At 39.2% G+C, this 16,566-nt stretch overlaps 1 protein-coding gene across 13 annotated transcripts in view; it reads right to left on the reverse strand.

Annotated features, from left to right (window-relative positions):
- Window positions 1–16,566, reverse strand: part of ATF7IP (activating transcription factor 7 interacting protein) — a 114,917-nt gene that overhangs the window by 49,641 nt on the left and 48,710 nt on the right. For all 13 annotated transcript variants that reach the window (XM_082309488.1, XM_082309489.1, XM_082309498.1 and 10 more), the window contains one exon: window positions 9,193–10,253. In XM_082309488.1, coding sequence (XP_082165614.1) covers window positions 9,193–10,253 — 1,061 coding nt within the window. The remainder of the gene's footprint in view (window positions 1–9,192; window positions 10,254–16,566) is intronic.

Consider the following 16,566-nt stretch of genomic DNA (forward strand, 5'->3'; position numbering starts at 1 on the left):
GTCAGCACTGTTACGCACATCTTGATCTGTACACTTCTCCAATTTCCTGTGTTCATTTTGTTATTACAGCAGAGTTTACTAGCTTTTGTAGAGGAAGTTCTGGCTGCAAAGATATGCTTGATACTCTCTTAACACTGAAGTTTACTTCTATTATGAAGAACATTTAAACAATTTAAAATAAGTCACCTAATAAATCAGAAAAAGGAAGGAGTCAGAAAAACAAAAACTGAAATGATGAGATTTTTAATTTTGTTGATTTATGCAAGAAATAATATTCATGCCACATAAATTCTTCAAAACCGATCCGATTTATTTTTAAAGTAATAAAATGGCATAATGCCAATGCCACCTGCTTTTTAAGACTTATAGATAAGCTTCATTTATTTAATCGTTATCAGTAAAATAGGACCTGCTTACCTAAGAATCTGAAGAAGAGTCATTAAGTTCAAGAGTACTTTTTCCACAATTTACAGATTTTAATATTCAACTGAAAGATACAAATATTCCATGCAAAGATACACATACCTAGAATGACTTTAAAATACCATGTTATGAGTTTCAAAGCTGAGCTTTTTGAGTTCTATGTAGAGAACAATGTAATTTCAGGCATGAGGAAGTCCCTTCCTTACAAACTTCCATCACTCTGAATAAGTTTAGCTCATTTAACTAAAAGTAGTGCAAACACGATGCCCAGCTAACCTCTCTAGTTAAGAAGGTTCGAACCATAATACGGAGATAATTTTACAATTGGCTATCAGCTTATTTTTCACTGATAAGCTGCTGCGATCTCGTTATCCTGATGCTAGACAGGCAGAAGCAATGAATACAATCCTTTAAAAAAATAATAATTTGATGATATCATTAAGTTATCACTGTATTTATCACACAGTCGTTTTAATAAGTCACACTATTTGCTGTGGATCTGAACACAAAGGTGTTTGGGTTGTTTTTTTACTAGATGTTTGCCCGTCACTAAAGAGTTTATACTCTTCTTAATGAAAATATCTTTTAGTAATTTCTACAGCTGCAAGCATTTAGATCTGCCTAATAACTGACTGGATGCATATTTGGATGTCACTTCTGCCAAAATATACATACAAATGGAAATAAACATAATGAGTAAGCCTAAGAGCATCTGAACAGTATTTCCAAGTTACTCTGGACTGCAGAGTCATACTCTCACTATTCCATAATCCTGTAATCACAACATTCTCCTTGTAGATTGGCTAGAACTCATGTGCACAGACAGCCATCACAAGTACAAAAGCATAGCCTTTCTGAGTAGTGAATCCTTGATCAAACTCTACTCAAAAGTTATTATAAAACAGAAATACAGATTTTTCCCAAGAAACATGACAGGATTTGACTACTTTTGTTTAGGAAGAAATCATAGATTCATATATTTTCAAAGGAATCATCATGACCTAGACAAGCTGGACAAATGCGATGGCAAATGCTTCATGATACTCAACAGGGCCAAATACAAAACTTCTGCACCTGGGAAGGGAGAACCCTCATGATGATACAGGCTAGGGCCCGCATGGCTGGGGAGCAGCTCTGCTTTGAGGACTCGCACAGACAGCAAGCGAAGTATCAGCCAACAGCGTGCCCTGGCAGCAAAGGAGGTCCATAGCATCCTGAGCTGCATCTACAGGAACAGAGCCAGTATATCATCGGAAGTGGTTATTGCCCTTTACTTGGCACTCGTGCCATCTCTCGGTAAGGAGCAAGAGACTGCTAAGGGGCCGGGGAACATGACCTGTAAGAGAAGCTGAGGGAGCTGGGTTTGTTCAGCACAGAGAAAACAAACCTTAATGGGGACTTAAAAACAGCTTTCCGATACCTGTAAGGTGGCTTTTGAGAAGATGGAGCTAGGCTCATTTTAAAGGTGCATGGCAAAGGATAAGAGAGAACACATGTAGGCAGAAACAAGACAGTCCAACTGATAGAATCTTCATCAGTGGAAGTTTAAGACTTAACTATATAAAGTTCTGAGCTACCTTGTCTAATCTCACAGCTGACCCTACTTTGAGCAGGAGATTGGACTAGACACCTCTTGATGTCCCTCCCAATCTGAACTACTCGATTATTTGGTCACTACTCCTCCTGCCTATCACAAAATATTTAAAAAAAAAAAAAATTATCAAGTGATTCAAACTCAAAGCACAATATTCTCATCCTGTTATTTACTACCACATTTCTAGTTGAAAAAAGCCATAAAAGACTTAAAATTACAACTGATGAATCCAACATCCATTAATCGGTCCTCCAAAGTCTGTCAGACAGAAGCGTGCCTGATTTCTGGTTTGCAAAATCCAGGGGATCAAAAATGCGGCCGCTGTGTCTCTGTCTGCTACATTAAAGAGACCTCTTTCCACCATATATTCAGCTCCCATTTGCAGATATTATAAGCCTCCTTAATCTTCTATTGGATGAACAAAACTTATGTTCTTTTAAGGTTTCCAGTGTAAGGTTTGTTTCTGAAATGCTGAAATATTTTTGCAGCAACTCTCTGAAAGCCTTCCATTATCCTTTTTGGAAGTAAAAACCAGAACTAGAAATATTATTGCAGAAAAGTGGTTTCATTGGTGCCATTTAAGTGTAACTTATTTTCCTGTTTGTGAATTCAAGAACTCTGACAGCTAGTTCTATCACAACACAGGAACAAAAGTTCATGTTTAGTTGTTTATCTGCCATTCACATGGTCTGAAGTTCTCTTCAAATGCTACTTTCTAGAAGACAAACTGTATTCTTTTATATGTTAACTGCATCCTCTATTCTTAAAAGATTGTATTTGGGTGTGCTGCTTGACTTCAGACTCCCTTAAAGATCAGTAACAAGTAGGTTCTCTTTCAAAATATCCCTGTAAGGCATGAAATGCCACTACTGTAGAGAAGCCTAGAATCATGGTGTCTAGAATACACTAAAAATGCTAGCAATTCTGAGAAAGACAGACCTCAGATTTGCTTTGGTAGACATCCTCACCTGGTTAAACTTGAGAGTGTACAGATTAGGTAAGAGAAAGAACATAGCAACAGCTGCACTAGCTAAAACCAACAGTTCACCTAATCCAGGATCCTATCTCCAACACTTTCATGTCAACAGGAGGAGAAAAGAACATAGTTACACAGTCCCAGAAAACTTCCTCAGCTTTCTGAAAAACTGCCGGTGGAAGACCTCCAGAGCCTTAGGGTTTCTGTGCTTGGCAGCCCTCAAAAAAATTCCTCTTCCACAGAAGATGAATGTAGGTAAACTAGCAGTCAGTGTTGCTAGCAAGGAGCTCCGTAGTTCTCCACATGGAGAACCATCTCTTCTTCCATGCCTTGATCCTGCCTATCACTTTTTTCCTTCCCTCCATTTGATACATGAGGTTCTTGTAGAGGAAGAGACAGCAAATACCCATTCTCCATACCACCTACCATTTACAGATCTTTGTCACATCTCTCCTCCCATCTCTTTTTTCAGTCTGAAAGATTCTACTCTAAAGTACAGTCCCATCCCTGTCTAGAAGTTCTCTCTCTGATCTGAGTCAGAAAGTGAAGAAGCTGTAGGAGGAGATGAATTGACTGTGTAGAATGGACAAAGAGGGGATAAACTACAACCCTGCACAGACAAAAATGCAAGCCCCACAGTGTAAGGAAATAGGGATAGCTAGAGGCTATATTCAAAACAGTAACAAACGGAGATCTTCAAAACGGAGGAGGTAAGAAGCATGTGATAAATAACATGTGAGCATAAATAGCATGTGAGCAATAAAATGAAGACTCCTCCTCTACATCCGCAGTTACGGAACAGGTATAGCACTGATAGAACACATTAAGAGGAAAATCATCTATTAAAAGAGGCATCAGAGCCAGGTGAGTCTGAACCAACCACCTGCATAAATGAGACATTGGTGATAGTCACCAGGGGCTCCCTCCCACAGGACGTACTCACCTAGCAACCTGGCCTGATGCCTCAAGACATTAGCTCTTGCTGAGGGTCTGGATCCTCAATGTTGCAAAGAGGCTACCAAGGCTCATCTGGGCCTCAGCCTATTAACTCTTGCTGCTTATCCACAGGCGGGCACCAACAACACTACCAGAAGCAATTCTAAGCATACCAAGAGTGACAATGGATCTCTGTAGAAAAGGATGAAGGGCACAAGCGCCCAAGGTAGTGTGATCACCAATCCTCCCAATGGACTGGAACAAAAGAAAGCTCTAGTAAGAGTGCATGCATCCAGAAGATCAACACCTTGCTGAATGACAGGTGTTGCAGGCAAGGTTTTCACAGCTTTCACTGTGGTAATCTCTGATGATCAAGAATTACTGAGCAGAGACTGAACCTATCTGACAAAGTTGAACAAGAGTTCTACAAGCAGGCTTTCTAACCTAATGAGGAAGACCTGAGACTAGGCATGGTAGGGAATGGTTGTCATAACCTGAAAGTTGAGGTATGGGAAGCAGTGAGGAAACATCTGAGGAACAGCATGACAGGGAAGGCGCTTATTTATCCTTTGTGAAAACATCGTGACTCAGAGTTCATCATCTCAAGTATCTGTAAACAAATGCAGCACAAGAAACAAGAGGAATTACTAGTCCCTACACAACTGCAAAATCATGATTTCATTTGGATTAGAGAGACATGGCGGGATAGCTGAAATGACTAGAGCATTGCAAGAGATGAACATAGTCTTTTCAGGAAAGACAAGCTGGAAAGGGTGAGGAGCTGTAGTGCTTTATGCAGAAGAGCGCCCAGAGCTTTGCCATGGGAGAGGTGATGAGCCAGTTAAGTGCTTGTGGGCAAGGAGACTATGGCAAAGCAACACAGGCAATGTTATGCTAGGCACTCAATACAGATTACTTGATCAAGGAGAGAAAGTCAATAGAGCCATGTCACACCATTGCATGCTTTAGGACTGACTCATGGACATACTTTAACTGGAAGAGCTATATGATTGGGCACAATCCAGGTCATTTCTGGAGTATGCTGAAGACAATTTATTGACATAGGCAACTGATGAGTCAACTAGGGTAGATGCTCCGTTGGGCTTGTTATTCACAAACAAGAAAGAATTGGTCCGGGACATGAAGGTCAAGCGTAGATTCACCTGCAGCAACCATAAGACTGGAATTAAAAATCCTGCAAGAAGTCAGCAGGACTAATATCATTACAGTCCTTGCCCTCAGGACAGCAGATTTCACCTTATTCAGGACCTACTTGGTAGTATCCCGAAGGGAGCTGCCCTGGAAAGCAAAAGGACCCAGGAGAGCTGGTTGCTCTTCAAGGACAGCTTCCTCAAAGCATGAAAACAGTTCATTTCCATGTGCAGGACATAGAGCCAGCATGGAAGTAAGCCAGTATGGGTGAAAAGGGACCTCCTGACAGAGCTCCAATGTAAAAAAGAATTACACAGGAGGAGGAAGTAAGAGGAATACAGGGACATTGTCCAGTTGTGCAGGAATGGAACAAGAAAAGCCAAAGCTCAACTGGAATTGAAGCCAGTGAAGAATGTGAAGGGCAAGAAGGGCTTCTGTAACTACAGTGGCAGCAAATCAAAGGCTAAGGAAAATTGTTGGGCCACTGCTCATTGAGACAGGCAACCTAATGACTGAGGACATGGAAAATGATGAGGAACTCAACTTTTCTGTTTCCATTTTTCACTGGCAAGTTTCCCTCCTAAGTTCCTGAGAACAGAGGGAGAGACCCTGGGAGAGTCTGCAGAAATTAAGCGCTATCCACAGTCAAGGAGACAGAGCTAGGACACACTTAAGCTAGGTGGATACAGAGAAGTCCACAGGAACAGATGAGATGTACCCAAGAGTGCTGAGGGAGGTAGGCTGCTGGCATTATGAGGCCTCTCTCTACCATCTTCATGGCTCCTGATGAGTGGAAAAAGGGAAATGTCGCAGCTATCTTCAGGACGGTCAAGGAGGATGATTCAGGGAAACTACAGGCTGGTTAGCCTCACCTGACATCTTGGGGAGGTCATGGAAAAAAATCCTCATAGGAAGCCATTGCCAGGTGCACAAAGCAGAGGAAGGTGACTGGCAGTAGCCAGCTTGGATTTAGTAAGGGCAAATCATGCCTGACAGACCTGGTACCTTTTTATGATGGGCCCAAAGAATTGGCATCAGTGATATATAGTCCAGCTGGTGGCTTAGCACTAGAGACAGTCCTCAGGGATCCATACTGGGCTGATGCAGTTTATCATATTTACTAATGACCTGGACCTGTGGGCAGGAGATCACACTTGGCAAGTTTGCACATACAAACTGGGGGTAATGGTAAATATTCTGCAGGGCATAGCTGCTATTCAGAGGCACATTGACAGGCTGGAAAAATGAACTAACACAAAATGCAGCAAGCGCAAATGCAAAGTCCTGCATCTGGGGTAGAATAACCCCCAGCAAGAGGCTGGAAGTTGACTAGCTAGAACGTAACTTTGTAGAACAGGGCCTTGATTCCTGGTGGAAAACAATTTGAACATTAGTCAGCAGTGTGAAGTAATTTCAATAGCATTTCAGGCCATATTAACAAGAAATGTGTCCAGCAGGATAAGTGAAGTGATTCTCCTTTGTTCAGCACTTGAGAAACCCCCATCAGAAGCACTATGCCCAGTTTTTGGATCCCCAGTACTAGAAAGGCACTGACAAAACCACAGCAAGTCCAGTGGAGGGTCACCAGAAAGGTCAAGGGGATGAAGTACGTACTATGTGAGGAACAGATGACAGAACTGGCTTTGCTCAGCTGTAACAACTGAAAACTAATCGGAGATTGTATTGCTGCCTTCCATTACATAACGGGATGGTAGAGAGAAGATGGAGCCACCACTCTTTAAGGAGCACAGCAACAGGACAGGAAGCAATGAACCCAAGTTGGAACACAGAAGATTCTAATTAAGCAGAAAGTTTTTCACTGTTGAAGTTGGTTAAATATTAGGCTACCCAAGAAGAAGTTGTGGTATATCAATCCTTGAAGATGCACAAAAGTAAACTGTCCCTGAGCCGTCTGATATAACTGGACCTGCTTTGAGCAGGGGGTTGGAATAAAGACCATCAGAGGGTTGAATTAAAATTACTCTGCAATCCCATCATCTCCCCTGTTGCTCTTTCATGTACCTTTTCCAGTCCTGTGACATGTTCTTTGATATGGGGAGGGGGAAGGAAACAGAATTATACGAAACATTTAACAGCTTGGTATCCCACAGTGAAGTTTTCCTCAATTTCTGAATTTATTCCCAGCATTCTTTATTTGCTTTCTTCAACTGTTACTGTATCAATGTCTTCACAAAACTACCTACTATAATCCTGGAAAATCTTTCTTGAGTGGCAAGTCAGTTCTATCTTCCTATCAAGTTACGAACATTTTCATACTCATCTGTACCACTTTGTAGTTAACCACAATGAGTTTCATTTGCCATTTTCACATCCCAGTCATTCAGCATTGTAAGATTCTTCTACAGCTCTTCATAGTATCATCAGCAAACTGTCACCTTGCTAGTTACCCTTCATTTTAGGTAAATTAATTCTGTCGCACAGCACAGTCTCTGGAACAGATCGCTGTAGATTTACTTTCCATTTTTCAAATTATTATTTCCTCCGTGAGGACTTTCCATCTTAACTGAAGACAGATCAGTTTCCAAAAGTTCTTGGTAAGAAATCATTGGTGTTTGGATATCCAAAAGATTTCAAATACATCAATTAGACCTTCCTTGTCATGTCCTTGTTTACTCACCCGAAGAGCTCCAAGGTTTTCTGATGCATGATCTTCCATTAAGTGCCAACATAGCTGTTACATTTACTTGAGAAAAAGACTCTATTAATCTGCCCATTTGAAGAACGTACTCTAGTACCATTCTTTACATCGTTGTTTAGCCATGCTGGTTTTTGTCTGGGCTTTTTGAAAACCATACTTTTTAATTGAGCAGCTTGCACCTGTGCCTCCAATATAGCATCTTCAAATGATCTCCATATCGTCTCCACAGACTTAATCCTCACAGGTTCTTTCCAAAAGTTAATCTTTATCTTCTAAGATAACTCTACCTGTTCTCTCACGTAATTGTTTCCTGCCCTTGCAACCTCCATGCTATTGTCTTTGTTATTGAAAGACTGAAATTGGTGAAAGGACTGCAAAATTTTTGGTATTAATGCCATGTTAAATTTAGCACAAAATGGGTCCCCAAAAGATTTGCTTGAAATATTTCACGCAGAATGTACTATTCAGAAAAATTTAAATTCCCTTCTCTGCAACTTGATGGGCAAGCTTTGTGAATTCCTACCCAGTCAAGCATGTTTAAACACATTTGGATTAGCATAGTCATAATTTCATAAAAAGCTATATGAAAAGAAAAAAACACCCCACGATCATTTGAAACAATGGCTTTCTTAATTACAGATAAAAGAGCAGTGTCAACTTATCTGGAAACTATTAATTTGTTTTATTTTCAAAAACGCAGTAGTATGACGGGTGCCCTATGTCAAAAAATAAATATGCTCACAAAACTGTACGACAATAATAGACTACAGAGAACATCCATTCAGTTTAACATTAAAAAAATCTGCTAACTACATGAAGAGACTAAAGTACCAGCTTCCTACACTTAATGTTTTCAAATGTTAACCAGTTGGCATAGAGATCAGATAAAAGTTAGATAAAAACCACCATGAGTGAAATAATAAAAGCTATATGGCATGAAAACCATACATGAGTTGCGTTTTTCACGAAACCCCTCCAATACTGTTTTTTGGTGAAAAAAAGAAATTTGAAACAAATGGGACTTGTGGCATGCCTGGATTACCAGCATGTTTTCATTCTTACTATTTATTTGCACCTTAAAGAAAGCTGAAATCCTTTCTTCCCCTCGAGACCAGTAAATGCACACATTTCTCTTCCCACAAATCTTTCTGTTCTATGTCTGGCAATTACTCGTCCTTCCCCTTCTTCCACCCACCACCCCACCCCAGTCTGCAAAGAGTATGAGGAAAAAAAACCCAAACCAAACCAGATCTCAAAGATGACAGTTTTTTGGTGTTACTTTCATTTTTTTCTGGGTCTCAGATTCCATCCTTGACAATTGTAAGGCTACGTAACACAGAATTGGTGGGTAAGACTGCCTTTTTGATTCAGAAACATGTCCAAGTGTGTCATTCTAAGAAATAAACAAAATCCCAGACTTGAATCAAAACTACAAATTTAGAAAATTCTTACCTGGAAGACCTGACTTGTTTGGTAGTATCACTTCAGCACGTTCCTCTTTCTCATCACAGGGATCCTCTTCATCAGACAGTACTAAGAAAGCTTCTTTTGGCAAACTTTCATTGCTTTCCTGCTTGGATGGTGAACCCAAACAGTTGTCTATTTTCTCTTCTAAATCCGGGACTGTGTCATCCACTGGAAGCAGAGAACTTTTAGAAAAACAGCCCAGTTCATCTTCAGCTGGGGCTAGTTTTTCCAAAATTGGAATAATTTCATCTGTTTCCATAGAGTCAGTATTGTCCAAGATACTTTCACTTGACTCATCTATTGTCTTCTGAACAGTGGTTTCTGAAAAACCTGCAGTGCCGTCTCGTTTGTCCTTTGGTTTCTGGTCAGCTTCCATACTGCTAGAGATGACTTCTTCTCCAACAGCATCTTCAACAGTTACTTCTTCAGTCCTCTTTTCCTCACCAGATGAATCGGAACTAATAGTTAAGTCATTTGTTTCTCCCTTCTCTTCAGAAGAGTCACTAATATCACAGATTGATTTACTTTCACCTTCTGATGGGATGTCACTCTCTCTTTGGTCCAAATGATCTTTTCTATTATTTTCTTCATGGAATTTATCTTTATTGCTACCAAGCACTCCATTTTCAGCCTCACAAGTTAAAGCAGTATCAGTATCTTTATCTTGCTCAGCAGGAAGATTCTGTGGTGATAGTGTTAGAGTTTTGGGTTCTATGTCATTGACTATGCTCCCTGCCCTGCTTTCAGGGCTTTTGGCTTCACTAATTTCATCAGAAGCTATTCTTCCTTCTTCAGAGTTAACACACAAGTCCACTAGGCCATTAACTTCCCTCTTGTCCTCCATACAGTCTGTACTGCTTAAAGCGGAATTTAAATCAGAATCTCCATTCTCATGCTTTCCATTTAACAGTTTAACTTCAGTTGTCTTCAACAGCTCCTCTTTAACCTTATAGACAGCTTCAAGTTGTTGTCGATCACTTACTCTCATTGTTTTTCGTGCTTTAAAGACTTTTTTCTGAGGTTCATCTGTGCTATCCATCTTGACCCTTAAAAAAAAAAATTTCAGAAAGAATTGTGAAGGTAACAAATTTATTATCCTCATGTTACAGTGTTCCTAAGTAAGACTGTAGCATTTAGCACATTTTAAAGCAAATCGGTTTAACTGTATCGACAAAAAAAAAGAAACACCTGACAACACACTTAAATTGTTTGTCGTTAGAAAAAGTGAATACAAGTTTCTAGTATGCTGCACAAACACATGTAAAGATCACCAAGATCACACTATAACATTATGTAGTAATGTTATGACTACTCATTTTGGACCAGTTGTCTCGTAGTATTATTACAGCAAAGCCACATAATGAGGTTTTCTAGCTAGAAACAGGTATTGTGCTAATTAAGAGCCAGAAGCCTCTCTTCTCATAAAAAAGTAAGAAATATTCTTGGTCCATCAGTTTACATTTATTTTATCTTTCTAAAACTATGTAATTTCACAAGTTTCAAATAGAATTAACAACTGGGATAAATGACAAGATTTTTATATCAAGTAACATTTAAGAAAACTTCAATATATTGAAAGAACTTCCAAATGTGTCATTAAGATACTTTTTTCTTCTGTATAAATAAGAGAGACCCCCATCCTCCATATTTATACAATGGTTAACTGAACTTGGGTTTTTAGAGCACCTTCTTTCAATTTGCAGTAATATTTTACTAAGACCATTTGTGCTCATAAAAACTACAGTTTTTGTAGCTCCTTTTAGAAAGATTACCTTTTCCAAGAAAAACTGATGTTTTTGCCCTCCATATAATTTTATTCATTCCATCCAGCCATGCAAATATTAAAATATGAACATTAATATATAAAAAAATTAAGAAAAATGTTTGAAAATCTGCTTTATCAAACCAATAAACAGCGTTAAATCCAGCATTACCTAGGAAGTTAAAATAATTTTGTTGAAATACAGCAAAATCTTATTTCATTTGTTTCCATTACACAAAACAAACAAAATCCATAGGGATTTTGAAACTATATTTTTTTTCCCCATGTGTTCTTGGGGTTTAGATATGATAATGTCATTCAGAAGCAGAAAACAGTTAAGGAACTTGTTATATCCTAAATGAAAATCAGCAACTAAGATCTTGAATCAGCTGATGCTAACCATTTTAGTTCTACTGAAGCTACTACACCATCATAAGTTACTTCCGTCTAGGATATGGCCTTTCTTAAGTTTCTCAAAACATGCAAAAATTCACTTGGGTAACAGTAGTTAAAAGATATTACAGCAAATAAAAAAAAAAAAAAGAAAATAAATCAGGCAGTTATCACTATATGAATCGCCCCCCCCCAGCACCAGATAAGCAAATGTTTATACCATTGATACAGCACAATTACTACACAAAGGATGCATTTAAAATATTTAGTACAGTTCATTTTGCATCTTCCCCCAATCCTCTTTCATTTACAGAGCTGAGAAACTCATTAATAAATTGCATTTTGTCTTTTCAGGTGGGTTATAAATTTTTTTTTTTATTAAAAAAGCAGGACTATCGCCAACACTAGGTCAGATCAGCAACGGTTTTGTACAACGAAGTCATAAAATTCACAAAACAGATAGCACAGCATCTAAGTAACAGTTTGGCTCCACCCTCTTTGCAACTAGTCCTGCCGTCAAGTTTTATTTAGGCGGCCGTAAGATTGCCCTTTAGCTTTCTCTTCAGCAGATTAAAGTTGTCAAGCTCCCTCAGCATCTCATTGTAGGTCACATGCTTTAGGGCTCCTATCATTTTGGTAGTATTCTGCTGGATCCTTCCTATTTTACTTGGAATATTTTGTTTATGAAGGAAATTATTTAACATTTATGCATTACCCAACTGGGATATTCTATGGTAAGACATGGATATATAGTCCAAGGTAAAATATGACTTCAACTATCAGGACAAACTCTAAATCTTAGAATTGTGACATACCGTACTTTACAATTCTAAAGCTTCTTTTACGCTTAGTTAACATGACCTGACAAAAATATGGGCAAAATAGAAAGCAATATGATAAAAACCCCCAAGATTCTTTTCCCTGTTTTGCATTTCCTAGTAACATAACATTGAGATTCCCTTCCACTTTATTTCAGTTCTTTTCTGCATGACAATCTAGAATTCTTGTATTTGAGTAACTGATAGTGCTTAAACAACACTTCAATTCACACCTCAGGAACAGATGAACAAATCTTCACAAAAGGTTTATCAGGTCTGTTTATAGACTCTCAATAATAGCATTAAAACATGAATTTTTCCCAGTCTGAACTAGATTTTCTGAACAGGATTGTCTATTACTGCATTGCCACTAGTGGGAGCAAAATGTAACACCTATAGAAACATTGATCTGAAACGTCAGTTTACTTGTTTTTAGAAAATGTTCTCATCACATAACCATTTCCAGTCAGATTGAATATGAACTCCAGGTGAGCTGTTAATGTCCTTCCAGAGCTGTCTACATGCTAAATACAGTATCTTCATTTATCAGAAGAGAATACATTTAACACAGTAATTCTAGTCCTGAGGTTAGGAGAAACATATAAAAGCCTCTAGTATTTCAGAAGTGCGCATGCAATTCTTGAAAGCACATCCCTTCCTTCTTCCCAAGAACTTAGAATGTAAAGCACGTTTTTTCACGTCATTATAAAAGCATGTATCAGACTGTCATGTAATAGAGTACTGATCATCATACTCACGTTCCATGCATATAATCCCCTACAACCAACATTCATGCTCTTACAGATATATATCTTGTAGAGGCAATTTGGAAAACAATAGGAAAATTCCAGGCTTGGCTAACCTTGAACAATTCCAAGAGCTCCTAATAGGTCACCAGCTAGTGAGAGTCCTCTGTTAATGTAGTACAAGGATACAGGGCCTTTGTATCAAAAAGACAGACAAGTAGTTTGATCTCCCAGACTACAATGCTTTTGTTTATAAGCATTACCCAGAATTTAGAAGCTCTTATATTACAAAATTCACAATCCTACTTTTCCTATGACTGAAAGATATACTAACAGATTAATAAAATGTTCACAGACAACTTAAAATCAAATTCATAAGTGCATCACTTGACTAATCATAAAATATAACTTCAAACAAATTACCATTTTCTGCTCTAGTTTCCTTAATCATCCGAGCAATCTTTCATTCATATTTTTAACATAAAATACAGTAAATACAGAGTAAAATGAAGGGTGCTTCCTTTTTAAATTTGCCAAGAATAGCAGTCTTAAAAAAATCAAATCAGAATACCTTTATATTGATCCATCCTTACTTTTTCCTTAAAAAAAAAAAAGAAAACTGAATAAGGTGGAATTTCTAATATATTTCAAAGTCACGTTTATTTTATATCCTAGGATATTATCCAAAATCTAGTTTAAAAAACAAAGCTCTAATACAGTTCTACAGTGAACCTGTACGAAAACAGGCTTCTCATAAAATTCCATTGTTAAACGGTTATTTGAGTAACTCATGCATATTTTCAGCTCAATCCCACAATCTTTTGCAACCAAAGAATATCCAATAAAAGCTACCATAAGTGACAAAATTATAAGAATAAATGAGATTAGAAGATGAATACTAAATGCTGGTTAACAGCCAAATATCATGTATCACTGCAGACCAGCCTGAAAGCGTTTCCAGCCATACCCACAAGGGAGCACACTGCAGCCAAGTAACAGATCTCATGTGAGAGCCGAGGAAAAGAAGAAACAAATAAATCGGTAACCAGTCCAGACAGGTTTGGTCATACCGGTGCAAGCCAATCAGCATTCATCTGATAAATACTGCCTTCCAGTCTTTCAAACGGGTAAGGAGGTTGCCCTTCAGAGAGCAACTCCAGAGCAGGTTACGCGAATTCAGTCTTGCACAAATAAAACATTTAATACTACTAGTGTTCTAAATGAATGTATGTTGGTAGTCTCCTTTTATACTTAACAATTAACACAAAGTTCAGCTATGTTTGCTATGCACTTCCATCATCTGATGCTTGGGTATTTTCAATTTTTACTCATCGTGTGACCAAGTCACAAGAAGGAAAGCAGTGGCCCAGGCACCAAGCCAACGCAGAGGCTTCTTTTATTTCAAAGAAAGACATTTGTACAGAACACCACAAAATGACTCCTGCATTTAAAGCTAAGTGTGTAAGGGTTAAATGCTGTAAATAAGGTGGTAGGTTTTGGGTTGCTTTTTTTGTTTTGATTATTTAAACACAGTAATCAATTTTGAAACACCAACACACACAAACATTGTGTATATTTGTTTAGATATCATTTATGAAAATTCCCTTTTTCATTTTAAGCTTGAAAGTCATATATACTTCAGCATGAGAGGGACAAACACACCATTAGGCACCTCCCTCCAATAATATCTGGAGATTTCTTTCTCATGACGAAATGTGGGCTACACGGCAAAACCAAAATGTGCCAGTGCAGCAAGGAATACACAAAGGACCCCTCTCTCAGCCAATTAAAAAGTTTTCCCCCTATTCCCTTAATTTTTTTTTTATTATTATTACTCTGTAGAGAGATTGCAGCTCTAAAGCAACAAAGGTATTAGCTTAGCTGCTATGGATCAGCCTATAACCGTGTGCTCATATGAGCAGCCCAAGAGCTGCTCGAAACATCAGCCAATCAGCAGGGAGCTGCCTGAATCCTGCCTGGTAACAGGCAGCAGACAAAGAGAAGGTCATGGAAACACGGGGGGGGGGGAAGGGAAGCTGGAATCTAAACAATAGCACACAATGGGGTTTGCATAATATCATCAGTCTAGAACAGCACTGGCACAGGGTTCCTGCAGTGCACTCAGTGCTAGCCAAAAGCACCACAACCATAAAACATTTGCCAAAGCACAAGAACTACATGGAGGAAGTAAAGCCTTTCATCATAAAAATCAGTGTTCAAATATGCAAGTTACTTAAAATGTAGCATAGCCAAATCACGGAAAGCGAGGCAGCAAACCGTCAGGAGTACTTTGTTCTAGATGGAGAGTCCCAGAGAATGAAAGTGGTGAATAGAACCTACCTTTTAAGTAGTGGTTCATAAAAAGCAGTTTTCAGTTGAAATCCTCTATAGCAATGTTGATATAAATTGTCAGAAATTTAAAAACTATTTTCAAAGAAGAAAAAAATAACCATGTGATCTTACAGAACATGCGCTGAAATAATGTGCCAACAATTTGTTTTTCTACCACTAATACAAGTCTACCTATCTGACTGAATGCAACATACACACCACCAGCCTACTGAAATCCACATACAACTATGCCTTTATTTTAGAGTGTAATAAACAAAACAGATGACATATGGTAAGTGCAAATAATATTTCTTCTACCACATGACAGATGATTTGAGTTTTCCTCCCTTTTAGGCTAAAATTATGTTAGTGTTGGCTGAACAAAGTGAAAGAAGAATGTGCCATTTTCTAAGGAAAAAAAATCTACATCGCCATCCTGTCCTATTTCACCTAATGCCCATACAGCAAAACAAGGTCCACTGTAATAAAAAAAAAAAAAGGGAAAAAAAAAAAAATCTTTCGCTTATTCCCACCCCACGCTCCCCCCCCGTGTTCAATATCCAGTATTGAGGTTCGTGCTCTAAGAGACAAGCGGCATTTTCCCCTGCAGCAGAGCCCTGCAATGTCGCAAGCGCGCCCGAGGGGGAGCCCGAGGGGGAGCCCGCCCCGGCCCCGCCGCATCCTCGCCGCATCCTCGCCCCGCGGGGCGGCCTCGCCTCGGCGCTGCGGGGGAACGCACTCGGGCCCCGTACCCGATTGGCTGGAAGGAGCAGCTGCAGGGCAGCCAATCAGACAGCAGCTCCTTAAATTCTACCCAGCAACAAACCCCCACCAGGCCGTCGGCGAGGAGTCGCCCAGGGCACGAACGCGGCGGCCCACGGCGCAAGCGAGCAGGTTTGCGTTAAGCTAACAAGATTTTCCGAAGAGCTGGTAAATAAGAAAAAGTCAAGGCTTTTCAGTTTGAGACCTGGAGCTGCACAAAAGCGCTAACCCACAACTGCGGCGCACAGGGGGTGCAGAGCCGCAATAAAAGATTCCGTGTTGAACGTGCAGCAGCATTTTTAGGCTACTTTGAGACTGCTGAATTTCTGTGATGTTAAATGTTCTATCAAAAAAAACCTGCTGAGATCCAACCCAGGTTCAAGTATGGCAGCTGGTAACCTTTCCTTTCTTCAAATACCATGCAGTGCCTGTGCTTTTCTAGTGTCCCAACAGAAGCGTCAAAATCAGTGTTTTTTTCACAAGTGCAATATGACTTCTGCCTTGAAATTAGAGGCCATTCTACCCCACCCTTGCGAACTGTCTTTTG

The sequence above is a fragment of the Platalea leucorodia genome (assembly GCF_965183815.1).
Source record: "Platalea leucorodia genome assembly, chromosome: 4".
Classification (NCBI taxonomy): domain Eukaryota; kingdom Metazoa; phylum Chordata; class Aves; order Pelecaniformes; family Threskiornithidae; genus Platalea; species Platalea leucorodia.